At 35.8% G+C, this 26,569-nt stretch overlaps 8 protein-coding genes across 14 annotated transcripts in view; 4 read left to right on the top strand and 4 right to left on the bottom strand.

Moving 5' to 3' along the window:
• On the bottom strand, window positions 120-2,210 carry LOC104792858. 2 transcript variants are annotated; one of them, XM_010519104.2, is made up of 4 exons: window positions 1,799-2,209; window positions 1,411-1,691; window positions 506-728; window positions 120-304 (listed from the first exon to the last, which is right to left on the bottom strand). In XM_010519104.2, exons 1-3 carry the CDS (start codon window positions 2,076-2,078, stop codon window positions 663-665), a joined length of 627 nt encoding a protein of 208 aa, XP_010517406.1. In that variant the 5' UTR covers window positions 2,079-2,209; the 3' UTR covers window positions 120-304; window positions 506-662. The 2 variants fall into 2 exon arrangements, with proteins under 2 accessions (XP_010517406.1, XP_010517405.1); XM_010519103.2 differs by lacking the exons at window positions 120-304; window positions 506-728 and having other exon boundaries at window positions 749-1,691; window positions 1,799-2,210.
• Window positions 4,446-7,454, top strand: LOC104792857 (putative ABC1 protein At2g40090). The gene is made up of 8 exons (XM_010519102.2): window positions 4,446-4,721; window positions 4,983-5,137; window positions 5,246-5,371; window positions 5,487-5,582; window positions 5,716-5,816; window positions 5,907-5,943; window positions 6,204-6,422; window positions 6,605-7,454. Exons 1-8 carry the CDS (start codon window positions 4,538-4,540, stop codon window positions 7,301-7,303), a joined length of 1,617 nt encoding a protein of 538 aa, XP_010517404.1. The 5' UTR covers window positions 4,446-4,537; the 3' UTR covers window positions 7,304-7,454.
• LOC104792856 lies at window positions 7,332-9,855 on the top strand. 2 transcript variants are annotated; one of them, XM_010519100.2, is made up of 4 exons: window positions 7,332-7,576; window positions 9,082-9,194; window positions 9,379-9,598; window positions 9,677-9,847. In XM_010519100.2, the coding sequence occupies exons 1-4, from the start codon at window positions 7,495-7,497 to the stop codon at window positions 9,739-9,741; spliced, it is 480 nt and encodes a 159-aa protein (XP_010517402.1). In that variant the 5' UTR covers window positions 7,332-7,494; the 3' UTR covers window positions 9,742-9,847. The 2 variants fall into 2 exon arrangements, with proteins under 2 accessions (XP_010517402.1, XP_010517403.1); XM_010519101.1 differs by lacking the exon at window positions 7,332-7,576 and having other exon boundaries at window positions 9,109-9,194; window positions 9,366-9,598; window positions 9,677-9,855.
• Window positions 9,930-12,188, bottom strand: LOC109133370. The gene is given in 4 exon segments (XM_019246417.1): window positions 9,930-10,393; window positions 10,679-11,061; window positions 11,283-11,463; window positions 11,999-12,188. Coding segments are annotated over 4 exon segments (1,218 nt in total).
• LOC104792855 lies at window positions 13,711-15,862 on the bottom strand. The gene has a single exon (XM_010519099.1). It carries the CDS (start codon window positions 15,806-15,808, stop codon window positions 13,883-13,885), a length of 1,926 nt encoding a protein of 641 aa, XP_010517401.1. The 5' UTR covers window positions 15,809-15,862; the 3' UTR covers window positions 13,711-13,882.
• On the top strand, window positions 17,726-18,604 carry LOC104792854 (protein EARLY FLOWERING 4). Its single transcript, XM_010519098.2, has one exon. The coding sequence runs from the start codon at window positions 18,006-18,008 to the stop codon at window positions 18,336-18,338; it is 333 nt and encodes a 110-aa protein (XP_010517400.1). The 5' UTR covers window positions 17,726-18,005; the 3' UTR covers window positions 18,339-18,604.
• On the top strand, window positions 21,503-25,823 carry LOC104792853 (flocculation protein FLO11-like). Of its 3 annotated transcripts, none has more exons than XM_019247010.1 (6): window positions 21,503-22,137; window positions 22,264-22,381; window positions 22,875-22,989; window positions 23,365-23,552; window positions 24,347-25,283; window positions 25,366-25,823. In XM_019247010.1, exons 1-6 carry the CDS (start codon window positions 21,945-21,947, stop codon window positions 25,627-25,629), a joined length of 1,815 nt encoding a protein of 604 aa, XP_019102555.1. In that variant the 5' UTR covers window positions 21,503-21,944; the 3' UTR covers window positions 25,630-25,823. The 3 variants fall into 3 exon arrangements, with proteins under 3 accessions (XP_019102555.1, XP_010517399.1, XP_019102556.1); XM_010519097.2 differs by having other exon boundaries at window positions 23,365-23,914; window positions 24,700-25,283; XM_019247011.1 differs by having other exon boundaries at window positions 23,365-24,330; window positions 25,125-25,283.
• The window catches only part of LOC104792852 (clathrin light chain 2), a 2,696-nt gene continuing 2,243 nt past the window's right edge, over window positions 26,117-26,569 (bottom strand). The window contains exon 4 of one of the 3 annotated variants that reach the window (XM_010519095.2): window positions 26,117-26,515. In XM_010519095.2, the coding sequence (XP_010517397.1) occupies window positions 26,297-26,515 (219 nt within the window). In that variant the 3' untranslated portion in view covers window positions 26,117-26,296. Of the gene's footprint in view, window positions 26,552-26,569 lie in introns of all 3 variants that reach the window. The other 2 variants (XM_019247009.1, XM_010519094.2) reach the window with 2 other exon arrangements.

Raw genomic sequence — 26,569 nt, 5'->3', positions numbered from 1 at the left:
TGCAATTCACGCGGACATATCACATACTATGTGCTTTATTATGCTTACAATTACAAACATATATCAAAACCAATAATAAAAGCACAAACATAAACATGTATATAAAACGGAGAGACAAAAACAAAAAAGATGCCTTAGGCTTCCTTTGTTATTGATGAACTCTTGGATTAATTACAAATCCGCCCTAACTAATCTAATGTTAAAGCTAACAACTGCCAATTCATATGAGTTGTCTCATATAAAAACAAAGCATAGGTTATATATAATCTTCATTCCTGATTTGTTCTTTCCGCTTTGGATCCTTCTGTTAACCAAATAAACAAACATTATCAGCAAAAAGGCACTCAACTTTGGTTCGTCCATTATATCACTTCCCAATTAAATACTACTAACAAACACACACTTATAGAACTCAATTTTATTCAATAAAAGAAAGAGAATACATATGTACAAACAACTACGTAAGCAAGAAAAATAGAAGAGGATAAGATTTAGGTTTGGTTACCCGAAACTTAAAAGCGAAGGATCGTTGATGGGTCAACGCCGAAAGGCAAACGAAGAAGCTACATTTATACGTCGTATTCTTAATAATATTTACATGTTGAGGTGTGCGTATACATATTTACAAGTATTGTGATTCTCCTGAAAAAAAAAATACGTCTCTATTTGAGTCTCTCTTGTTGTAGGATCTTTTGATATCTCGGGTACACGTTTTTACAAGCCGAAACCTGAAAAAAATGGATCAAATCAAAACACACATAAACCCTATTAGTTTCCCCATTGGATAATATTAAATTATCAATAACTATAAACTAAAAAAGAGGATGATAGATTTGTCTCGATGAGAACAAAATCATGAAGCATGCGTGAGGCGTGACGTGTTCTGTCGGATTTTTATAATTAAATATGTTGTTATTATTATAAAAAAAAAAGACGAAGAAAATTAGGTTACACACGGTTTCCACATGAGATTCTAACCTATAAAACTATATAAGAAAAGTCTTTAAACTCAACTTCAATTTGTTTTCCGTTGCTACTTTCACCCAAAATAGAGTCTTTTCCTAACCAAACAAGTTGGAAAGACACATCTCATCGAGTTTCTAGAATCCCAAAGGACCAAATATGACAATATGTAAAATATTTAACATTGACAATTACATTCACATGCCATCTCTGACCGAGTCTGATTACGATATCTTAGTGTGCAGGGTAAAAAAAAAAAAAAATCTAAAATCTAATAATATTCGTCCTAGATTTGAAAAAAAAAAATAATAATGCAACTTGGTATTATTGTCGTTGGCCCTATCTTTTAATGTAATGAATCAATCAAAATCGAATTAAAATTAGTAAATAATAAAATTTCTGTAACGGCGGAATTAACAAGGGAAGAAGAAGAAGGAGTGAACTTACAGCTTCAATGTCGATTTTGAAGACGAGAAGCTTTTTTCTTTCTCTACAACTTGTTCGATACGCTACAACGATGTGACCTATTGCTAAAACAGAGGAGCAGAGGAACAGAGCTACTTCCGCCGCTCTGAAGTAGCTTCCTCCGCCGTCTCCGATCTGTGGCTCACCGAACATAAACGCCGCTTTTAACGAAACGTAGATTAGAGACGAGACTGAGCATATCATTGTTATTGTCAGATACGGTCCTCTAGAGAGTTTTGGTCCGTCACATAGTCCATAAAGACCTGTTTACACGTTACAAAAATCAGACTAGAGTTTTTGATTTCCTTCTAAAACAGAGTAATTTGCTCTGTTTTCGTTTTAGTAAAGTATGAATCTTTTTTGTACTCACAGAGTATAACGGCGGATCTAATGATTGAGATTAAGGGTATATCGATGACGGAGTGACGGAAATCGTAGTTGGTGAGATGAGAAGAGAGATTAGTCGGCGAAGAGAGACGGTGGAGGAGAGCGGAAGGGAGGAGAGCATCGGCGACGGCGAGAAAGATCGGAGCAGAGACGAGGAGAAAAGAGAGGAACATTGTGAATAAAACGAATACAGATTTGATTCCTCTCCATAGAGATGACGAAAGCTTTCTGCTTTTACTAATCTCTTCTTTGCTAAAACCCATTGAATCAGATTTACACAGAGAGATGATTTATTTTAAAAGAGAAGGGAGGCCTTTGAGAGGGTTTTTAAAAGGTGGACGACGAGAACGAGGACGATGATGATGCGACGGTAAATACTAAAGGGATTATTAATTTATAATAATAATAATGATAATAATGATTTTTCTCGTTGGACTTTGGAATATTTTATTAAATATAGAATTATTGGATTCTTTTGGTAAATTATCTTTCTATATTATTTTTATTTTTTACCCCCCTGGATTTCTATATATAAACATAATTATATATGTTACTTCTTGTCGTTGATTTTTTTTCTTCTATATGTAGTGTATATTTTATTAATTTTTATAAGATCGTGAGATGAATTGAAAATGTTGATTCATCATAGTTAATACTTAGTTTACATATTTGTTAAAACTTATATAATAATTATATTTAGTACGACAGTTAATTTGGATGAATATGGGATTACTGATTTAGGATGCTGATTTTTTTTTTTTTTTTTGAATGTAGGATGCTGATTTTTAATGTCACTAATACAAAGCATAATTTACTAGAAGGTCCATGAGGCAAAATGAGATGATGATGACGATTGATGTTGATCCATTATAATGAATCTACATTGACATATAAATACTGTACTGTATATTGGAAATTTACATTTCTCAAACGTTAAAATTTTGATGAATATAAGAGTTGTAGCAGTTTGCCCAAAAAACAAAAAAATAATAATAATAAGACCTAGTTGTAGCCGTTAGTTTGTTTTTTTTGTTCGCCCCTTTCTAAAGTGAAACAATCTAAAAAATATTGTAGAGAGAAACTTCCTGGTCTTGGAGTCCTTTGACTGGCGTATCATCGAGAGAGCTGACTAAGACTTGCAATTAAATTAAAACCAAAATAGTGTTCGGAGTTTTCAGATTTCAGCTTCCGTATGATAACGGTAAAACCTAAATAGCGTGAAGCATATATATACAAATCTCAATAATTGGAACATTCTATTTTAAATTTCTTGATTTTCGTTTACATACAATGAAATAGAGTTGAGTTTTTGAAAGTCATCACAGTGTATATAGATATGGTTAACGTTAAAGTCATCACAATGTATATAAATCGTTACTATGTAAAATATTGTATTTAGACCCATCCCTATCCCGCCGAAGAAAATGAACCGAGACTCGTTAAACACAAACACATACGGGAATGAAGGAACCCACCGATTTAAGCCATGTGACCACATGCATATGCCCGTTTATTTTATTAACCTAATGTGTACTAAAGCGATTATTTTTATACTTTGTTTCACTGTAGATTTTTTTTTTTAAACGAACAGTGAACTATTGATGAATCCGATATTTTAAGAAGTATTTTATGGTGATTGAGATCTTAAACGTTTTCTCTTTTAATGCTTCCAAATTTGATGATAAGATATAGACGCAAATTTAGCGTTGTTAGAAATTGAATATTTCATTTAGACTATCCCGTATATGATCAGACATAACTACTATTTCTATAGCAGAATATTCCCAGAGAACTTTCTCATATCAAACGCAAACAACATTATGTGACAACTTCGGAATAGCACATGATAAACAGTTCTTCGAAATGTCAAGCACAAATAATTTGATCAAGTTCAGCAAATCTTCTCCATTCTTTCTTGTAAACAGATTGTTATTCATATACAGAATACTTAAATTAGTAAAGCTGGCTGATTCTTGAAAAATCTCTCCACTTAGATAGTTCTGTGACATCTTCAAAATATACAATGAATATCATTAACTGTCCAATATTTATTAATTAAATTATATATGACATATTCTAAGTTTTTTACAGTTAATATTATTGAAAAACTAAAAATTATGCAATTACTAAGTAAATTTTGAGCAAATGCTAAGACAAGTTTAAGGAAAAATGATGCAAAATATTGATCATACAACTATGTTTAAAGATATAGTAATAGATTTATTTGTGTAGCAACGGTCAGATTTGCATCTCAATAATTACAGTAGGGCCATTAAAATAATGATTTTTCACGTAAAAAGAGTACCAAACAAAAAGAAGTCAATAGATTTTTGGCCTACGAAACTGACCAAAAATTAAATTTGTCAAGTCAAGACCTATCAGCTCACAAAAATCATGCACTCAAGCTTACAAAAAACTTTCTCTATTTATTACCAAACCTATGCAGCCGAAATTTCAGTTCGATTTCGGTTACAAAAACAAAACCGATTGGCAACCGGTTATCTGGTTATTAGTGTAACTGAATTAGATTTAAAGGACAGACCCATTAAAAGCCCAATAGTTAAAGCCCAAATCAAACAAGATCCGAATCCGCTCTTCCCTCCGAACCAATTTGACGCAAATTTAGCCTTGTCGGAATAACAATCGTTTGTTTTTTTTGTTCGTTCGCTCGCTTCTCTAAATCTCCCTCCTCCGATCCGCTGGGGCGTACGTGGCTTCCTCAATGGCGGCACGATCCTTATGGAGAACCCGTACGAAGCTTCTCGTTGTCGGTACCGCTTTATGCGGTGGTTCCGGCGCAGCCTTCGTTGCTTCCTCCGAAGACCCATCAACCACGCTCAAGCTTTGCACCTCCATCCCCGTCCGTCTCTACCGCAATACCGTAACCGCCGCCTCTATAGCTTTTGGTACGGCCAAAAACAAAAAAAAGCAATAAAAGGAGAATACTTTTACATGATTTGTTTCGCTGCAATGCCTTAAAAAATATCATTTTTTGTTTTCTCAATTGATTTTGATCTGTGATTTTTGATTAGTTTGGTGTTGAGATTGGCTTGCACTAATCGTATTAGAAAGCTTTCGGCTTGTAGAAGCAAACGTTAATTACGTTTGGCTGATATTTACATTTGATTTAGTCGATGTCTGAAATGTTTTTTGGTTTGTGTTGTTAGATTATGAATACTCATTGTTGGGTTTGGCTGAGGGAAGCAGTGAGAGGGCTAAGGTCAAACATGAAGTCCACCTGAGGTCAGCTCAAAAGCTTCAAGAGCTTTGCTTTAAAAATGGAGGAATCTATATCAAGCTTGGCCAGCATATAGGACAACTAGTATGTTAAGCTAATCTTCTTTTCTATTGCCATTGAAATGTCTGAAGTTAAGAAATTATTATGTTATGTTAAGAAAACCAACGGGATGTTACGGTTTCTTGTTTCAAGGAATATCTTGTGCCTGAAGAGTATGTTCGTACTATGAGGGAGTCCATGTTGAACAAATGCCCTGTCTCTTCGTATGAGCAAGTATGTGAGGTTTTCAAGAAAGAGGTTGGAGAGATGCCAGACAAAGTATGTGCTTTTTTTTATTTACCTATTCTTTATGTATTGAACCAGAGTTTTAATGCTTTAGCTATGACTGCATCTCTCTTGGCTTGTCAATTTGGCTTTTGTATTTGCTCTGCAGGTATTTGATGAGTTTGACCCTGTTCCAATTGCAAGTGCTTCCCTTGCTCAAGTTCATGTTGCTCGCACCCATGATGGAAAAAAAGTTGCTGTCAAGGTACTTCTGTTTACTTTTAGTCTTTGACGTATGCGGAAGGACAAGTTTTTTTGCAAATACATAATCAAAGTTGTGGACTTGTTGAGAGTTCGCTTGTGTTTATTCTATTATGCTTTTGAATCTTTTTCTGTAGGTTCAACATGCGCACATGACAGACACTGCAGCTGCTGACACTGCGGCTGTGGGAGTTTTAGTGAATACCTTGCACCGGATATTCCCATCATTTGACTATAGGTGCAGCCACTTTCTCATTTTCTGTATACAATTCATATAGTGTGGGCCTCTTGCAATTAGCTTATACTGGCTCATGTATGCACTATGCAGGTGGTTGTTAGACGAAATGACTGAAAGCTTACCAAAGGTTGGTGTCTTTAGCTGATTCATAAGTCATAGCATATATGTTGTTTTCTTCAATAGGTCTGTAGAGTATTCTATATGTTTCTCTGAATATTATATTCATCTGTCGGCTAATGGCTTGCATCTTTTTCCATTAATATTTGAGGGACTTTAATGGTTTCTATTCTGAAGCATTTTTGTATGGTCTACATTGAGTTTTTGCTGTCACTAGTTTGATGTTTTAATTGCTTTTTTTTTCTTTTTTATTAATGTAATTTTCATCAGGAACTAGATTTTATGGTTGAGGCAAAAAACAGTGAGAAATGTCTGGATAATTTTAGGAAGCTGTCTCCCCATATTGCAGAGTATGTTTATGCGCCAACAATCTATTGGAATTTAAGTACCTCTAAGGTGTTGACAATGGAGTTCATGGATGGTGCTCAAGTGAACGATGTGGCTAAGATCAGAAAACTTGGAATCCAGCCCTATGAAGTGTCAAAGCTGGTAAGCTGTGTCATCTTTGATCTTTAAGATATCATGCATTTCTTGAATTCAGTTAAATAGCACCCAGTTGAAAAGAAAATAGTAATTGCCGTTCAAGTAAGAGTTTGGTAATTTCAAATACTTATCTTCATAATACCTTGTAACCTATTATGAAGAAACAAACTTAAACTCTTCTTTTGCAGGTGAGTCAAGCTTTTGCAGAAATGATGTTTAAACATGGGTTTGTGCATTGTGACCCACACGCTGCCAATTTGATTGTTCGTCCAGATCCTTCTGGTAAAAGGAACATCTATGGGAAGAGAAAACCACAGTTAGTGCTTCTTGACCATGGCTTCTACAAGGAGCTTGACTTCAACACAAGATTCAACTATGCCTCGCTATGGAAAGCATTGGTATTTTCGGATGCTAAAGCCATCAAAGAACACAGCACGAAACTAGGCGCTGGAGATGATCTCTATGTTCTATTCGCTGGGATTCTTACAATGAGACCATGGAAGCAAGTGATCGACACATCAGTGGATCATTTAGTCATCAAAGGCAGCAATGAAGATGTATCAGAGCTGCAGATGTATGCATCACAGTACTTCTCCGAAATCTCAGAGCTTCTCAGGAGATTGCCACGGGTGATCCTCCTGATGCTGAAAACAAACGACTGTCTCAGGTCGGTAAACAATGAACTAATGCAAGGATCGTCGCTGGAGTCGTTCTTGATCATAGGGAAAGTATCTTCCCAAGCTGTTTTAGAGGCCAAAAGGTCTGAAAAGAAATCGTTGATGAAATGGCTTAAGATATGGCTTGAAGGATTCTCAGTTGAAGCTAGGCTTTGGGTTATGCAATTTGCTCTTTGGCTCTTACAAGTCAGAAAATCCTTAACCCTATAGTAATATAATGTAGAGCTGTCAAAATGGCTTAAACGGTCTATGTCCAACAACGCCCACGGACAAAACACGGGTCGGACAATCTGGACATTGGTCAGCCCATTGATCGGACCATTCTAGGTCAAAATCGATTTCAGGAAAATCTTTAAACTCATTTCTCATTTTCTTAAAACTTGTTCGGCGATATTCTTTTGATGATTTCTCCAGCGATACCATCTGATTTCCTTCAATCTCCAGCGATACCATCTGCTTCCCTTCAATCTCTGTCGAATTCAGGTACGAAACTAAGAACTTTGAGTCTTTGAGAGACCCCTCTGATTCTTTTTTAGATTTTGAGAAGAAACCCATTTGAGATTTATGTTTCTTCCTTCCTTCCTTCTCTTTCGATTTGTTGAATTGTAGAATAGCCATTGTTGAGGCAGTTAAAGTTGCAATATTGAGCCTTTAAACGTGGCTGCTTGTTTTGAAAATTTCCATAGGCACAAACTTGTAGAAAAAAACTAAAATGATGGGTCTGGTCGTGATGAACTGATTAAAAACGCTGCCTGCAGCCAAATTCATATTTACACATGTACATCTCTCACTATTCTTTGGCAAGTGGGGTTCAGGATTATCATTCTTTGTATACATTGTCATTACACAGGCTGTTGTTATGTACACCAACAGTAAATCAAATTGAACCGAGAATTGGGATTTGTATTATTTTTAGGGTTTGTTTGCGTATTAATACATTTTGGAAACTTAATTGGTAAACTAATACATTTACTATTCAAAACTGGAAAAATAGATTTTGTGTAATAGAGAATGTGTGAGATAAGAGAGTTGTGGGACATAAGTTTGGATGAGAAGATTACCAAAAGGGTATATGTGTGGGTGAGAAATAAAGTTTTTTTTTTCCTTCAATCATAATTATTTAAATAATTGTTAATATAATATTTTTTTACAAAATTTCTTGGACACAAAAAAAATATATGTTTTTTTCTTTACAATATGATATGAATTCTATTTAATAACTTTTAAATATATTATATACATCTTTTGTATCCGTACACCTTATTTAGTGTACAGATGTCTATATATTTTATAAAGTATACAAACACACAATATTAAGTATACAAATGTAATTTGAATAAAACCATTGTGATATAGATATCTAAAACTCTAAAAATTAAACAAATTATATTTGTACACTTAATAATGTGTACAAACATATGTACACTTAATAATGTGTACGGACATTTGTACACTTAATAATGTGTACGGATACAAATTTTGTAAAAAATATTTAACATTATCAAATAAAATCATCAAAAATGCATATCAAATTTAAAAAAAAAAACCATAGATTTTTACATCTTTAAAATTTTTTAGAAAACCAATTTTAATTACCCATCATTTTTGTTTTTGAGATTGTAGGGAGTATATTTAAAAAAAAAATTACTCAATGACATGTGTTGTAAATATGAAATGTTGATGATGGTTGAAATGTCTTGTGAATAGTAGAAAATAATAAAAAATGTGGAATCTGCTAATTGTAAATATTGATTGTACTGCTTTTACAATTTTGTTTTAAAAACTGTGTATTTTGCCAAATAACTCTTATTTTTATCCCAAGCTTATTACACTTTTTTGTGTTTCATAAAATAATTCTTATAAATTTCTGTTGGCACGTTTTAAAATCAAATTGAACCGAGAATTGGTTACGTGCGGTTTGGTTCGGTTGGGGATTTGGTTAAGTCGAGAAAACCTTAATTATATATATATATATATTATATATGCAGTGGTCAGCTACCATCTTTGTCTTTTGGACACTCTCGAGTCTGTGTCTCTCTCTCATCTCTTTGTCTCCACCGCACTATTGCATCCTCGCCGATCAGTAATAACATTTACTCCGGTAAAGTCTCTATCTTTCTTCGTCTAATCAGTTCGATTTGTGAACCTTAGCAGAGAAACTGAGTGCCTTTTTCGATTGATGGGTCGATTGGTTTTTTTACGATATTGTAAAATCGATTGGGGCTTTAAAATTGAAAAAGCTGTGATTTTTTTTTTTGATATTTTTTTTTAGTTTGATTTTTTAGATGGAAGAGATTGATGCCGTTCCAAAACCAGTTGTTGTTGACCCTCCATTGTACGAAGAAGAAGCGGCTCCTCCTCCTCCTTCGGCTACTCAGCGCCGGCTGGTGGTGAACGCCGCCGGTGAAGAGAACCATCTCATTCAGCGGATTCAGAGAGCTCTTGCGGAACTGCGTGAGTTGAGGAATCAGTTTAATGCCATTCTTAGGGGACTAGAACTCCAAGGTTTGTGACTTTCTTCTTATTTTCTCTGTTTGTTTGTTTGTTTTATTTCAATTTCAACAATTTTTGATGGTAATGCAGTAGGAGAAGACGAAGATCAAGCGGAGTCATCAGTGGAGGATCCAGAAGACTCTGATGATTCTTAGTATTGTGTGTATTAATTAGACTTGTTTTGTTTCTTTCTCACTAGTAATCTATTCTACATCATGTTTCTGTCTCTTCTCTGCCTTGTGTGAAATCAGCTTTGTGTCACTTTCCAATTTCCAAATCATCAAAGCTAACAGCGTACCAGATGAACCAAATTTAAAGTACAAAGAGAATCTACACTCTAGATTTAATAAAGGTTAGGAACCATACATTCCAGAGAACATGCTATGCTGTTGCCTCTCTTAAATATTTTTCCTTGACAACGTTTCTTGCAAGAATCGCATAATGGTCGAGAGATTTTACATTTGCCAAGAATTTGAATCTTCCCCCAATAGTCTAAATATTGACCGAGCTTCATATATGGGTCTTCTCCGAATAAGCATTCAATATGAAAAGTGGTGAAGCACTCATTGCACCAGTAGAACACTTTTGTTCTTGTATCTTTTAGATTGCGTTCGCACACCTCACACCAATCTTTCTCACTTACTTCTTCACCACATGAAACTGTGAGAAAGTGTGTGTCATGTTTATACCTTGCTTTGTATGGTAAAGTAGCACACTTGAAACAAACAACAAAATTGCATTTGATGCAATTTAGTTTTTTTTTACATGTTCTTTTGCATACGTGACATATGAGTTTTACTTATTGGTCTAAAGCTAGGAACAAGGGATCTTCATGACCTTTGTAATAAAACCACTCAACAATGGAAGCACATCTTACATCTAGATTGAAGGTGCATCCCTCTGTCCGACACTCATAGACAAAGCCACCACATTTACAATCACAAGCATTGCATGTGAAATAACATATACTATGTTCACTGGACTCTTTCAATGTAAATGGATGAGGATGTAATGCATGTTGAATTCTACGAGGAGCCTTAGCACATTTTTCATGGAGGATGAAGTCACACTCCATACAAACATAGAAGTTACCTTCATAGATAGGAAGGACACATGCTTGACAGACCTTATTTCCGTCATAAAGTAGGCTGACTTCAAGCCGAAGATGATGGCCATGAAGAAAATAAAGTATCACTCCTTCCGATATCACATTGAACGGCTCAAGATCTTGTGTTATATCACCTTCTTCTGGTACACCTTCGAGCTCTTTTCCATCCCACACATTCTTCCCAGTAGCACATATTGGATGAGCAACATAATCACTACACTTGTCACAAGTATATGCACCATAATCACCGTTAACACTTTGACGACAAACTCCACAAAACCATCCTCTCGATGGAAGAGAAAAAGTGAAAGAGATACGATGTTGGTGACGTGATATCTTGATGACGTTTGGGAAACTCATACAATCAATATGAGCTACAAAGTTGCATCTGAGACAAACGTAGGTGGGATAAAATTTTCTCAACAAACCACAAACGTTACAAGTAAAAGAAGTTTGTCTGGGGAAAAATGTGAGAGGATGGACATGTTTTTTTGGTGGGTCTATAACAAAGGGTATTGGTTTCATCGCACATGTTGGATGCATAAAAGCCTGACATATGTTACAATGATAAACCATATATTTTGCTCTTTTTCCGCAACAGAAACACTCAATAGTGCGAGCTTGAGGATGGTGAAAGGAAAGTTGGAGAGAATGTTTAAGATGGTAAGGATGTTTGATTTTAAGTGGAGACTGAACACATTCTTTGTGGAAATTTTGATCACAGTATTCACAAAAATAATAGTCTGTGCCGAAATTTGAACCATGGCATCTGTTACACCCACCGCTAGGGATGTTAAAATAGGTAAACCCACCCCATTTAAACTCATCCCATTTAAACCTATCCCATTTAAGTATAAATCCATTTCAGCTCATATATATTTGAAACCCATTAAATCATACCCATTTAAAGATATATTGTCCCAATTAACCTATTAAACCATTTAAATGTATAACTTAAGTGATAATGTGCAATTTTGTGGCTTTGTAATTTTGGCCACAAAATATTTTGATAACAAAACATGTTTTTAATGAAAGATAATTTAATGTTATTGGCAGGAAAATGAGATTTTACAATTTAACAGAAAAATATAATTTTACATGATCAATATTTAATAAGTATATCAATACAAATGGGTTTAGATGGGTACCCATTTATTTATGATAAAACTCATATATTTAATAGGACTAAATGGGGAAACCCATTTAACCACATTTAAGTTTTTCTCATAAATAGATATAAATGCATTTTAATTCAATATACCCATTTAATAAATATGTTCGCTGACCCATATTAACATCCCTACCCACCGCTAACATCAAATTCTTTATTATTGCACCAAAACAAAGGCATTACATGATGATCATTAGAATTCGTTGTTGTAGGAAAGATGTATTCGGGGGAAGAATTTAGCGGGAAAGTTGCTGAAAAATGGACAACGTTTTTTCTACATTGTATCTTGGGGCATAAGAAAAGAGGTTGAAGAAGAAGGTCATGGGAAGAGGTTAGGGTCTGTGTTTGGGGTATGGGACAATATTTTGGGTGATGGTATACCAGAAATAGTTTACCATCTTTTTCCACCTAATGAAAGCCACCGTTAGAATCCATGATTGTGCTAGCCTTTCTTTAGTTTTACTTTACCATAAGCTTTTAAAAAAAATATTACACAGGATGCTGAGTTGTTAACAATTTTTGCCATATAAATATATGAAAATTTGATGTTAAAAATATGCTTCTACTTTATTTAGACTACTAGATCCTTAACGTGAAAATATGATGGTTGTTCTAATCTTTGTAGTGCAATAATGTTCTTCTTTACATGCAAATAAAGAATCAACTTTTCTTTGCATATAGTTTTTGTCATTTCTGAAATTTCTTGACTTCAAGATTCTATAGGCTCCGGTCAATCTTTGTCTTTGTCTTGATCAGTTTGCTTTGTGTGTTCCATTACAATCTCTAACAAATCTCATAGAAAGTATGTGCTTGAAGATCGAGTTAAGTGTCTCTTGTCGTGGTTTTAGAATGTGTAAACATTCTCTCTTCGTGAATTACTAATTACATTACATGGCATGATGAAAGAGGAAATAATATTGAAAAAATTATAAACAAAATAATGTAGAGCAAGTCATGACAAAATAATGACGATTAATACGTTGTTGAAATTGTAATTAAATTCTTTTTACTATCTCATCACGTCATAACCCTGTATATATTTTTACAACATGAACATGATTAAAAACCATCCATATTATCATGCCTTTCAAAATCCAAAAACATGATGAAAAGTTGGTAAGCTATATAGTACTACTGTACACGATAAAGTGGTTATTTAAAAATTAAACGCTATATTAGAAAATATAAACCAAAACAGTCCATCCAATAACTTAAAAATTGCGTGTCATGAAAATCTCATGATTTTAAAACTAAACCGTAAACTTAACATGAAAGTATGGCTCTGTTCGTTTGCAGGTCGTCGACGAGCACAACAACAACTGAAAGTCATTGGGTTTTTTTTTTTATAGAGCTTCTTTCCCAGGTTTTTTGTCGCTGACATAGCTGGATTTTCTTGCCACTCTAAACTCCTTCTCTCTGACCTGAAAACAGTCGTTAATTTCATATTTGTTTCAAATCTAGGTTAAAATAAAGTTAATTTTTATGTCGCTGGATTGGATCGCTAGCGACGTGCAAAAGAACAAGGCCTATATCTACAAATCCGAATAATTGTATGTATATTAGAGTTAAGATATTATGTTATGTCAAGAGATTCCAAGATGGAGTATAAAATAATATGACACTAGCTAGTATTTTTAAAAAGTTATGTACTCCTCATTTTTCAAATATTTCTCTCCACTCTAAATCATATATATAAATGTAAGATTTCACTTTTCTTACCGAAACACACAAACACTTAGCATTTCTTTATAAATCAAAATTATAAAATTTATTTTTAATTAACTCACAATTAAAATCATGTATGACTCCACATTAAATCGTGTGTAATTCCTATCCAATACTTCTGAAAACTTCATTCTCCCACTAAAATACAGTAACTACTTGATTAAAATTATATTGACCATAATTCATAAATTGAATGGTACAAAATTAAAGCATATAAGTCAAAAAAGATTATAGAATAGAATACAAAGAGACTAAGCATGACCGTCAAAGAGAAACTACACTTTTATTTATTTTATCTTTTTGAGAAACTATACCTTCTTTTGTCAACATTTGGTCTCACCATTCGAAAGTCATACAAACGTTCATACAAATTTTCCATACAGTAATATGAACATGCTATACGATCGCGGTGTAAAGCATATATTCTCCCTACACAACGTTTCTTGCAAGAATGACATGATGGTCGAGAAGTATTACATTTGGGAAGAATTTGTATCCACGATCCCCTCATATAGAAATATTGACCGGGCTTCATATTTGGGTTTCCACCAAGTAAGCATTCGATATGACAAGTTGTGAAACACTCATTGCACCGGTAGAATACTTCTGTGTATGTATCTTTTAGATTAAGTTCGCATATTTCACACCATTCTTTCGCACGTACTTCTTCACCACATGAAATTGTGAGAAAGTGTGGGTCATGTTTATACCTTGCTTTGTATGGTAAGGTTGCACACTTGAAACATAAAATAAAATTGCATTTGATGCAATTTAATGGATTTAGACATTCTGTTTTGCATACGTGACATATGGGTTTTATTTCCGGGCCTAAAGCTAGGAACAAGGGATGTTCATGACCTTCGTATTCAAACGGCTCAGAAATTAGAGCACACTTTACATCTAGCTTTAACGACGACCCCGTGCATAGCCCGTATTTACACACATAGGCAAATCCAAGAGAAAGACAACCACAAGCGATGCAACTGTAAGTATATCTCTCATTTAAGCTTCTCTCATCAACCTCCAAATGTAGTGGATGAGGATGTAACGGATGTTGGATTCTACGGGGAGCCTTAGCACATGTTTCATGGAGGATGTACTCACGCGCCATACTAACATAGAAGTTACCTTCATAGATAGGAAGGCCACACGCTTGACAAAGCATGTTTTCGTCATAAACTTTGCTGACCTCAAGTTGGAGATAACGCTTATGAAGAAAATGAAGTATCTTTCCTTCAGATATCACCTCGAACGGTCCATCATCTTGTGTTATATCGTCTTCTTCTGGTACACCTTCGAGTTCTTTTCCATCCCACACATCCTTCTCTATAGCACATATTGGATGAACAACATAATCGCTACATGTGTCACAAGTATATGCACCATAATCACCGTTAGCAATTTGACGACAAACGCCACAAACCCTTTCTCTGGATGGAAGAGAAAAAGTGAAAGAGATACGATGTAGGTGACGCGATATCTTGATGATGTTTGGGAAATTCATACAATCATTATGAGCAACAAAGTTACATCTGAAACAAACGTAGGTGGGATAAATTTTTCTCAACAAACCACAAACGTCACAATTTAAGGAAGTTTGTCTGGGGAAAAAAGTGAGAGGGTGGGCATGTTTTTTAGGTGGGTCTATAACAAAGGGTATTGGTTTCATCGCACATGTTGGATGCATAAAAACCTGACATATGGTGCAACGATAAAGGAGAAAGTATGCACTTCTTCTACAATAGGTACACTCATTATCACGAAGTTGAGATCTATAATGGGAAAGTTGGAGAGAATGCTTAGGATGGTAAGGATGTTTGATTTGAAGTGGAGACTCAACGCATTCTTTGTGGAAACTTTGATTACAGTGCTCACAAAAGTAATAGTCTGTGCCAAAATTTGAATTACCGCATACGAAGCACCCACCACTGCTATCAAATTTTTTATTGTTGCACCAAAACAAAGGCATTACATGATGATCACCAGAATCCGTTGTGTACTCGGGGGAAGCATTGGGCAGATGAAAGGTTGAATAGATAATAGACGGCGCGTTTTTACTCCATCGTCTATGAGGACATAAGAAAAGAGGTTGAAAAGAAGGGTCAGCGGAGGAGGTTACCGTCAGTGTTTGGGGTATAGGAGAATACTTGGGGTGATGGTATACCAAAACTAGTTTACCATCCTTTTCCACCTCATGAAATGCACCGATAGAATCCATGTCACACTCTTTTAGTCTTTCTTTATTGTATTTCTGTTAAGGACTCTTTTAAAAGTTTACTTTTATTGTATACAGGATATCAAGTTGTTAACATTTTTTCCACTATAAATATACGAAATTTTGATTCCAGAAGTGTTCATCTAGTTCTGATTATTAGATCCTTAACGTGAAAACATGGAGGATTTTTGTTCTTTTCTTTTGTAGTTTGTCATATTGTTTGACTTCCGCATACAATTTCTGAAATTTTAGGACTTCAAGATTCTATATTCGTTATCAACCATTGAGCCAATTGACTAACAGAAAATAAATTGAGACTTGATGAACTCAATCAAAGAAACACTAGGGAAGATAAGAAGGTTTGATATGGAAAGTAGAACATTGTTACAGTATGGCCAAGTAGTTTGTAACTTTGACACTGGCGATATATACTTATTGAAGAAGGGGTTGGCAACATCTTCTCAACTAAAATTTCCTTGAGCCTTCCTCTTCTCTTCTCTGATCACATCAAAGCTTTATTTCTTTACTTTCCAGTTTGTTCCGGTTTTGTTTCATAAAGCATTAAATGGAGTTACTACTGATCCAAGTGCTGAGACAAACTGTGTCACTGTTCTTTCTCACCGCTGGACCTAATTTTAACGGATAAAAAATTTGTCTTGTGGTTTGAGTGTTTTTTTTGTGTTGCATTTTTCTTAATGTTTTCCTGCAGGTTAACGAGGCGCTAAAGTGGAATTACCCTTTTGGCATGCTCATGAGTTGCATTTGAGACAAGCTTTATCCATTAGCCTTCCTCCTTGTTTTGTTTCGAACAAAAGTTAGCTTTGTTAATTTGATTTTTTTTTTTTTTTTTTTTTTTTNCAAAGGTTAATTTGATTTTTCTTTCTTTGTGTTTATTTGGATCTGTGGGATTTTAAAGTTCAGATCACTAATGTAAAAAAAAAAAAAAGAAAAAAAAAAGTAAGGAAACTAATTGAATAATAGAGGTCCCTAATATTATCATCTTTGATGATTCGAGTTGTTTGTGCATCGCCATTGTCAGATGTTTAGAATCATTTTTTTAGACAAACCATTATCTTAAACATGTGTCATTAAAGGGTGATTGTTATCTAATAACTCTCAGTATGATGTAACAACATGAACCAGGATTGATGCATATAACAAATTGTGATATTTATCGATATGGATTGAAACTAAAACCTAACCATGTGGCCATTCGTGTTCTTGAATAGCTCTTGGCAATATTTGGCTATCGGAATTTGTTCGTTTTGTTATAAGAGAATAAATTATTAGAGAGAAACTATGAGAACTGAGAAGAGTAGGACTAAAAAGTGCAATAAAGTGGTGTTCTTCGTAATGGAAGAACAAAGTAGGGAGGAGAATCGTGTGATTTCACTGTGGTGCTTTTGAATTTTTATTTTGGGTTAGTGGCTTAGTGCCCAGGTTCCGGGAACCAAATTCTTATCTTAGTTCAAAAAATATCTTGCGAATTATTATAATCTTCCACTAAATAATCGAATTAACTAAAAAAAATAAAGTTTCTTAGAAATTCTTGTTGTTTGTTGATGTGTTCTCTCTATTGAACACTCTAGTTAACAATACACTGTTTAACATCCTAAATTTGGGATTTTAGATATTTTGTCAGCTAACGAATAAAAACTCTAAGAAAGTGATTTTAAAAATAACGCTGACCAAATCAAAAGGCAAATTTAGATATGAAAACATGAGATGATCATGCGTATGGGAATTTGGTTCTGCACGGTGGCAAGTCGTACACCATATACCTTTTTCCCTATTTTATTCAATCATCCATAAAGGTTATTACTAAATAAATATCTCGAGATATTTCTGCACTAGAGAATCACAAGATCCTTATCTCTCTCTCTCTCCATTGTGTTTTTAATCTAAAAAAAATCCAAGAAAAGTGCATAAAAAGCTCTGTACTTTATGCCTCTCTCACCCAATCACTTCACAACTTCTTCATTAGTACAACCTTCCCTCACGTTGCGTGTTCTTTGACATCAGATAGATTCGTCTACGGTGACACACACGCTCTTGTTACTCGTGTGGTGTGGAGACAGAACCCTTACTCACCTATATAGCCTAGGTGTCCCAATTTTATCAGAAGATATTTACTATAAATATCTGATTTCTCTCACACTGCGAAAATCCAAAACATAAAACAAAACAAAATTAAATTATTATGAAGAGGAACGGCGATACGAAACGGCGAAGGAACGTGGCGGAGGAAGCAGAGCATGGAGGAGAAGATCCGGCGATGTGGGAGAATCTTGACCGGAATTTCAGACAAGTGCAATCAGTTTTGGACAGAAACAGATCACTCATCCAACAAGTCAACGACAATCACCAATCCAGGATGGCCGATAACATGTCGAAAAACGTGGCTTTGATTCAAGAACTCAACGGAAACATCTCCAAGGTTGTCAACATGTATTCTGATCTCAACACTAGTTTTGCTTCGGGGTTTGGAAAGAACGGCCACGACGGTGGTGGCGCTGCCGGAACCAGAGCTTGATGAAACCGGAATCCTATTGTTTCTTCTTAGTTGGACCGGCCGGTTTGAGAATTCTGAATCGGTCCGGTTCAAGCTATGATTATAAATTATAAAAAAAAAAAGTTACTATATATCTTAGTTTTTATTGCAATGATTGTCGTTAGAATAATCCGTGTGGGAGCAAACCCATCTATTGGGTTATTTTAATTATGGTTTCGAGTCTTTTTCAATGTGTCTCTACTGCAATTTCTCTAATGATAATAATAAAAATTAGATTACTTATCTTTTTTCTGGTTTGATTCCATTTTGAGACTTTTCTCATGTGACCTCGATAGCAACGAATGCTTGTGGTTGTGGTCAGATTGTTGCAACTTGGAGTAAGTAATTTCGTCACCTAGTGATGCATTTTGGTATGACATATATACTGGTAATAATTTTTAAAAAATATTGTTTTCTATTGACTTTTCACAAGGTTGTGTCTTAGAGAACTCTACTATCAAAAGTTTACACGCTGTGACAATACTCTATATATTAGTCCCTGATAGAGAAAACAGAAACTGCAATAAACTATAGCAGAGATCATTATTCAAAATTTAGGCAAACTATTCAAGATTCACTAACAATTAGGGATGGGACGATCTTAAGAAGACTAAAGACCATTGTTATTGGAATTCGAAGTTAATCAATAAGTGGAATCATGTAAAGGAGGGGTAAAAGGGCATAAGCATGTCAAACATAGAAGACCAAACCTAAGTTGCTTTCTATTAGAATGATAAGTGTAGCTAGTGCATCAAATAAGTAACCTCTATTCTTCCCCCCATCACCTTTTTCGGCTTGGGATCTCAGTTTATGCCATAAGATTAAATAAATACTCAGATCATCATAAAGTAATCAAGTTCTCCCTCTCTTTCTCTCTGAGTGTATATATAGATAATTATGTTTGATAGGTGGAAATCTAGCCAAAACCAAGCGGTTTCGTGTAGGTTTTTATGTTCAGTTTTATTTCCCAAAGTGGGAAAAAACCAAAACAACAAGCAAGCATATGTTATGTTGTGGTGGACACAAAATGTGTTTGATCATAAACATCAAACATCAATTGATTGCATTATTGTTGATGATTTGATTGCATTATTGTTGATGATACATTTTAGGGTGAATATGAAGAGGATGAATAAGTTTTCGTATTCCATTTTTCATTAGATGTAATTGACAAGTTAAAGATTATGTGACTATCCGAATTTTGAACTAACTTATTTAGTTTTAGTCTTTAAGAAATACACTAGATAATCAAATCTATCGATTTTCGATGTTGACATAATACTTCATTTATTACAGACTCTGTACCACCTTGACATCTACTGGCTATGCCTTCTCCAGATATTTTGTTTTTTTTTTGGAACATGTTGGTGTTCATCGGTTATGTGACGGTGGTGACTATGACATAGTGCATGCCCTTGACCATATAAATCGTCCGAGCAATATCTTGTCCTTTATATTTGTTGTCTTATTGGACCATTGGATTTTGTTTCTTTCATCAAACTAAGTTATGTAAAACCTTTTTCTTCATAGAATTCCCTTTCTTATATGAGCTTCTTTTTTTTTCTTTTTTTTTTCAAGAAGTTCATATAGAGGCTAATCGTTTGAATTCTAGGGAAAACAAATGACTTCGTCGTATTTTCCAAATTAGCAACATCGACTGTCGATTGTGGCATAACAGTTTTCACCAATGTGTCCGAACGGGTTACAATTCCAAACCCAATGGTATTTTAGTGGAGTATTGAGTTTTTTTAGTCTATTTAATCAAACTCGTATGGGCTTCCGGCTTCACTAATGACTAGTCTATCTTATTGGACAATTTAAATTTAATTAAGCAAGTTGTGTATGTCATCGAACTTGTGTGAACATTTGTTTTAGTCATCAAATTGTAATCAAGTTCTCGTTAACAAAGTAGAAATTTTCATATATTGTCTAACAAAAAAAACTTTGAACTAAATATCCGATAAAATAGGTCTTTTACAACTCAAACGAATACGACACTTGCTCAAACAGTCCGAATGATGTTGCAACACAACCACACATATGCCACACCATTTATTAACATGTATCTTGAAATTTTGATTTTTATGCATTCTTCTTCTGCCACACGAGCGCTCTATTTTCCAAAACTGATATCAAAATGACTTGCGTGTGTTTGTGCATGATAAACCTAGTTCTTTGTCAAATAAAGACATTTTAACTATCACAATGTACTATACACTATCTTTGTAGGCCTAATCGATCAACGTTGGACTGAATCTTAGATCTTATAAATTAGACTAGACACCACAACTCAATAATACATCGGGTGACTAACTATCCAACCCACCAACTTTTCAAAATGTCAACCCCTCCCAAAATACCACTGCCAATGATTAGCTAAATAAATATATTTTGAATATTTAAAAATCGTTTTTTTTTTGAACAAATTTAAAAATCGTTTCTAAAACAAGAAATTTAGTATATATGTATGTTACCTAATCAGTAGGTAATTAATGACAGACTAAAACAAAATAATGTGTGGAAAACCTGATTTCCAATTGAATCAGTTAGCCTTGTCTATAGCTATATATTTTCAAATTTAATAATCAGGATTTCAAACAAAGGTCCTTACCACTCTGAAACTATTTCTTTATATGGTTCAACAAACCTGATTATATATATAATACAACAATCTCAAGATCATTGTTCATATGGTTGAATAATAAAATACTAATTCCATTCAAAGATATCTGACAATATAATCTTTAAAAAACAAAAAGAAACAAAAAACATCGGAATAATCATTGAGTAAAACAAACACATAAACAATTAAAAAAATGAGATAAAATAAGATAGCAGATGCAGAGATCAGAGAATACTGAATCCTTAGGCTTCAAGCGATAGAAACAATTGATAGCACATTAGGTACCACCACAGTCCAGATGTCATGTCCCGTCACTCACTCACTATATGAAAATTAAAACTATTGAAAAAAAAAATTCTCATCAAACCCCAAAATTAAACTTTTTTATTTTTATTTTATTTTATCTTTTTAAAACTTATGAATAAGTTTCCAATTTAACCGATCTCAAAGCTTAGTAATTACACTCAATGCCACTCCTCTTCACACTTTCTCTCGCTTCTCTCTCTCTCTCTCTCTCTCTCTCTCTCCCAATTTCTCCTCAATCTCTTTCTCTCTCTCCCCCTCGATCTCCCAAAATCTCTCTCTGTTAGGTTTTTTCTTTCTTTCTGCTTCTGGGTTTTTATCTCCGTAAACTGTAGTTGGGCTAGGGTCTTGAGCTCCGTTCCTCGACAATGGCGGTTTCTTTGAGAAAGCTCGTGTCTTCTTCTTCCTTTTATTAAAAAAAAAAAGTTAACTTTACTCTTTTTGTTCTTCCCTTTCAACTTAGTAGTACTTTCAAATGGGAAATTGCTGAAAAATGTATTTGCAAGTTAAGGTTCCTGTGAAAGTTTCGATTTTTCGTTTCAATTTGTAGACAAAAATAATTTAACTTTTAGGATAATTATTTTCCGTTGGGAGTAAATTGGAAGCTAAGTTAGGTTTTTTTTTTTTTAGTCTGTCTATTTGATCTGTAAGTTTGGTGAGCAATGAATCGAAGTTTTAGGGCGAAAGAGTCTCTATTGCTGGATTCAGCAGAGAGGCAAAGGCAACAGCTTAGAGCTTCTTTGATGGCTGAGAAAGATGAAGAGCTTTCTATGTTTCTTGAGATGAGACGTCGTGAGAAAGAGCAGGAGAATCTTCTTCTTAACAACAACCCTGATGAGTTTGATTCTCCTTTAGGTATATATCTGATAGAATATGTTTTTTTGTTTTGTTTCTTTCTAAATTTGTGGCATCATGTTGTTTCTGAGTTTGGTGTAGAAGGTTGTTGATTAGGAATTGATAGGGGGGGTTTGATCTGTTTAGGTTCAAAGCCTGGAACTTCACCGGTTTTTAACATCTCAAGTGGTGCTCCACCGCCTCGGAAGACTGCTACTCCTGATGATTTTCTCAATTCTGAAGGCGATAAAAATGACTATGAATGGTAACTTTTTTAGTCACAATTTTTCATGTTGCGATGCTATGGTTCATCACTTCTCAGTATGTGAACATATTCACCAGTGATTTTTTGGATTTTCTTAGCCACCTTAAGTGGAAGCGGTTTAAGTATTCTTTGTGATAGTGTAGTTAGTGATTTGCTGTATGTTAACCATGAGGTTTCTGAAGTAATGTATATGTGGTAGTATTGTTGATAATTGATGTATGTTGCCTCGTAGTTTTGTTTCCTTGAAATTGTGTTGTTTCTTCACATTTTATCATGTTGTCTATATAAGGCATCTGTTGAAGTTAGTAGACTCGAATTTGGGGTCAGTCCTGCACTGGATGCTTATCAAGTTTAGAATTTTGCTGCATCAAGTGTTCATCATCTTTGTGAATGATGCAGCATATTCTGTTATGTCTTTCATATGCTTTCTTGAACAGTAAATCATTTATCTGTTTATAATTTCGACTCTAACTTCTCCTTGTGTCTTTTGAAGGCTTCTGACCCCTCCAGGTACTCCTCTGTTTCCATCGCTGGAGATGGAATCACATAGGACTATGATGAGTCAGACTGGTGATGCAAAGAGTCGCCCGGCTACATTGACTTCTAGGGTAAGAATATTATTGCTTAGTGTTCTGACCTCTTTTATCAACTCCTGGATACTAGATAAACAACCTAAAGTAGTGCAACCGGTGTTAAAATAAAGCTCTGCTGTTATTGTTTATATGAACCGCCAGGTCCGCCACTGCTGGTTTAACCTGCCGCATCAGTCTGTGACGTTTACATCTCAAGTTTCATGATTTTCACTAGTAAATTGCTCTAGATTTTTTTTGTTTAGAGTATCACACTTTCAGTTAATATCCTAAATCAATTCTTGTATATTACACACTAATTGAATGTTTTAGTTGTTCGATCTCTGAACTTTATTTTGTCTATATTTAGAATCATTACTTCGTTATGGTAACCTTATGAATTATCTGTCGTAGCTGGCGAATTCCTCTACGGAGCCTGCTGCAAGGAACCATATAACATCTAGGCAAAAAACTTCTTCTCCTGGATTGAGCTCTTCCAGTGGAGCAAGTCGTAGACCTTCATCGTCTGGAGGACCTGGATCAAGACCTGCCACACCCACTGGAAGATCATCAACACTGACGACAAATTCAAAATCCTCAAGGCCTTCAACACCCACTTCGCGAGCCACCGTCTCCTCATCTACTCGACCTTCTTTGACTAGCTGTAGGTCCACAGTATCTGCATCGAGTAAGCCCACACCTATGAGTAGGTCAACAAGTTTATCATCTAGGCTCACACCTACTACATCTAAGCCGACTACTTCAACTACTAGATCTGCTAGTTCAGCCACTAGATCTACCCCCAGCACCACCACAAAATCTGCAGGTCCTTCAAGGTCTACAACACCTCTGTCAAGATCAACTGCCAGATCTTCAACACCAACCTCAAGACCCACACTTCCTCCGTCTAAAACCATATCAAGGTCATCTACACCAACTCGCCGCCCAATTGCTTCTGCAACTGCTACAGCAAAGCCGACAATATCCCAGATCAAGCCTTCTTCTCCAGCGCCAGCAAAGCCTATGCCAACACCATCTAAGAACCCTGCTTTATCTCGTGCAGCATCTCCTACAGTGAGGTCAAGACCATGGAAGCCGTCAGACATGCCTGGTTTCTCATTAGAAACTCCTCCAAATCTAAGGACAACATTACCCGAAAGGCCACTTTCAGCAACAAGAGGCAGACCCGGAGCTCCAAGCCCTCGTTCTGGTTCTGTCGAGCCAGGGGGTCCTCCAGGAGGAAGACCAAGACGGCAATCATGTTCACCATCAAGAGGAAGAGCACCAATGTACTCTAGTGGTAGCTCTGTTCCTGCGGTTAATCGTGGATATTCCAAAGCCAGTGACAATGTCAGTCCGGTGATGATGGGCACAAAAATGGTAGAGNATCCTCAAGGCCTTCAACACCCACTTCGCGAGCCACCGTCTCCTCATCTACTCGACCTTCTTTGACTAGCTGTAGGTCCACAGTATCTGCATCGAGTAAGCCCACACCTATGAGTAGGTCAACAAGTTTATCATCTAGGCTCACACCTACTACATCTAAGCCGACTACTTCAACTACTAGATCTGCTAGTTCAGCCACTAGATCTACCCCCAGCACCACCACAAAATCTGCAGGTCCTTCAAGGTCTACAACACCTCTGTCAAGATCAACTGCCAGATCTTCAACACCAACCTCAAGACCCACACTTCCTCCGTCTAAAACCATATCAAGGTCATCTACACCAACTCGCCGCCCAATTGCTTCTGCAACTGCTACAGCAAAGCCGACAATATCCCAGATCAAGCCTTCTTCTCCAGCGCCAGCAAAGCCTATGCCAACACCATCTAAGAACCCTGCTTTATCTCGTGCAGCATCTCCTACAGTGAGGTCAAGACCATGGAAGCCGTCAGACATGCCTGGTTTCTCATTAGAAACTCCTCCAAATCTAAGGACAACATTACCCGAAAGGCCACTTTCAGCAACAAGAGGCAGACCCGGAGCTCCAAGCCCTCGTTCTGGTTCTGTCGAGCCAGGGGGTCCTCCAGGAGGAAGACCAAGACGGCAATCATGTTCACCATCAAGAGGAAGAGCACCAATGTACTCTAGTGGTAGCTCTGTTCCTGCGGTTAATCGTGGATATTCCAAAGCCAGTGACAATGTCAGTCCGGTGATGATGGGCACAAAAATGGTAGAGAGAGTAATAAACATGCGGAAACTTGCTCCTCCCAGATCAGATGACAGGGGTTCTCCTCATGGTAACTTGTCTGCAAAGTCTTCATCACCAGACAGTGCAGGATTTGGAAGAACGCTCTCCAAGAAGTCCCTTGATATGGCAATAAGGCATATGGTATGCATTTCTCTCTCTTCTCTCTTCCTCAGTGGTGGGAATTGTGTTTTTACCTGATGATCAAACGTTTTGATGAAAACAGGACATACGTAGAACTATTCCAGGGAATCTGAGACCACTAATGACGAACATTCCAGCATCATCAATGTACAGTGTGAGGTCTGGACATACACGTGGTAGACCGATGAATGTCTCAGATTCTTCTCCACTAGCAACAAGCAGCAACGCTAGCTCGGAGATAAGTGTCTGCAACAACAATGGCATTTGCTTAGAGGCAAGTGAAAAGGAAGACGACGCAGGCAGCGAGAGAGGTTGCAGGTCCCCTGCAAGCTTACAAGGGAGATGAAGGAAGAAAGAAAAGAAAAGACTATTGTAAAACGTTCACCTTTGAGATTCTCTTTTCTTTTATTGTTTGTGAGTTTTTATTATCACACGAGTTTGATGATGATGATATGTGAAGTAGCGTTTTGACGTTTTATGTAAACCTCTCCACTCTCGTCCCTACGTTTTAACCCTAAAATGGATGGATCCTTTAACCTATTGATTTGAGATATTAACCACTTTTCAATGGTTTCAGATTGGATATAAATAAAAATGAAAATATGACATGAACCATACAATCTCTCAGCTGTTTATAACACATCATGAAATGCAAAGACTGAATTCACACATATGTAAGTAATGAAAAACAGAACCAAAGAGGGTTTCAAACCCAATCTTGAGGTGGAGTATATTAGAGATTGATATGTGAAGTAGCGTTTTGACGTTTTACGTGTACCCCTCCTTTAACCGATTCATTTGTGAGATATTAACCACTTTTCAATGGCTTCTGATTGAATTTAAATAAATATGAAAAATATCATTCCAATACGACACAGTTATGTTAATCATAACAACATTCCACGCATGACCCATAACAATCTCTCAGCTGTTTATAACACACATAACGAAATGTAAAGACCGAATTCACACAGATGTAAACAATGAAAAAAAGAAAACCAAAGAGGGTTATTTTAAGCAGCAGCAACGGCCTCCGTGGGTTTGGTTTCGGGAACATTCTTTGGAGGAGTAGGAGGAGCAACGGCATCAGATGGAGGTTGAGAAGTGAGCTTCAGGTGAGAAGGTGGGTTGTGTTTGAGCTTCACCAATATTTGTCTCATTCTTGTTAGATCGGTTGGCTTACCAGGCTTTGGACCTTGAATGACAGAGACCGTTGGCTTCTTAGGGTCTTGCTCTTTCTTTCCCCTTCTTTTCTCTATTGTAGGAACCTCTTTAGGCACTAGCTC

This window comes from Camelina sativa, chromosome 6 (assembly GCF_000633955.1).
Source record: "Camelina sativa cultivar DH55 chromosome 6, Cs, whole genome shotgun sequence".
In the NCBI taxonomy this organism is placed as follows: Eukaryota; Viridiplantae; Streptophyta; class Magnoliopsida; order Brassicales; family Brassicaceae; genus Camelina; species Camelina sativa.
Note: the sequence above shows the minus strand (reverse complement) of the source record. Positions and strands in the feature narration are given on the sequence as shown.

What these genes read in the sequence shown, in the direction of transcription:
- LOC104792858 (XM_010519103.2), bottom strand. Translation starts at nt 2,078, where the DNA reads ATGGGTTTTAGCAAAGAAGAGATTAGTAAAAGCAGAAAGCTTTCGTCA. An exon ending in TAGATCCGCCGTTATACTCT is followed by an intron (nt 1,692 to 1,798) that starts GTGAGTACAAAA and finishes ACGTGTAAACAG; the next exon opens with GTCTTTATGGACTATGTGAC.
- LOC104792855 (XM_010519099.1), bottom strand. Translation starts at nt 15,808, where the DNA reads ATGGATTCTATCGGTGCATTTCATGAGGTGGAAAAGGATGGTAAACTA.
- LOC104792856 (XM_010519100.2), top strand. Translation starts at nt 7,495, where the DNA reads ATGATTTCTCCAGCGATACCATCTGATTTCCTTCAATCTCCAGCGATA. An exon ending in TCAATCTCTGTCGAATTCAG is followed by an intron (nt 7,577 to 9,081) that starts GTACGAAACTAA and finishes TTATATATGCAG; the next exon opens with TGGTCAGCTACCATCTTTGT. An exon ending in TAGGGGACTAGAACTCCAAG is followed by an intron (nt 9,599 to 9,676) that starts GTTTGTGACTTT and finishes ATGGTAATGCAG; the next exon opens with TAGGAGAAGACGAAGATCAA.
- LOC104792853 (XM_010519097.2), top strand. Translation starts at nt 21,945, where the DNA reads ATGAATCGAAGTTTTAGGGCGAAAGAGTCTCTATTGCTGGATTCAGCA. An exon ending in GATAAAAATGACTATGAATG is followed by an intron (nt 22,382 to 22,874) that starts GTAACTTTTTTA and finishes TGTCTTTTGAAG; the next exon opens with GCTTCTGACCCCTCCAGGTA. An exon ending in CCCAATTGCTTCTGCAACTG is followed by an intron (nt 23,915 to 24,699) that starts CTACAGCAAAGC and finishes GCCCAATTGCTT; the next exon opens with CTGCAACTGCTACAGCAAAG.
- LOC104792857 (XM_010519102.2), top strand. Translation starts at nt 4,538, where the DNA reads ATGGCGGCACGATCCTTATGGAGAACCCGTACGAAGCTTCTCGTTGTC. An exon ending in CGCCGCCTCTATAGCTTTTG is followed by an intron (nt 4,722 to 4,982) that starts GTACGGCCAAAA and finishes TTGTGTTGTTAG; the next exon opens with ATTATGAATACTCATTGTTG. An exon ending in GAAAAAAAGTTGCTGTCAAG is followed by an intron (nt 5,583 to 5,715) that starts GTACTTCTGTTT and finishes CTTTTTCTGTAG; the next exon opens with GTTCAACATGCGCACATGAC.
- LOC104792854 (XM_010519098.2), top strand. Translation starts at nt 18,006, where the DNA reads ATGAAGAGGAACGGCGATACGAAACGGCGAAGGAACGTGGCGGAGGAA.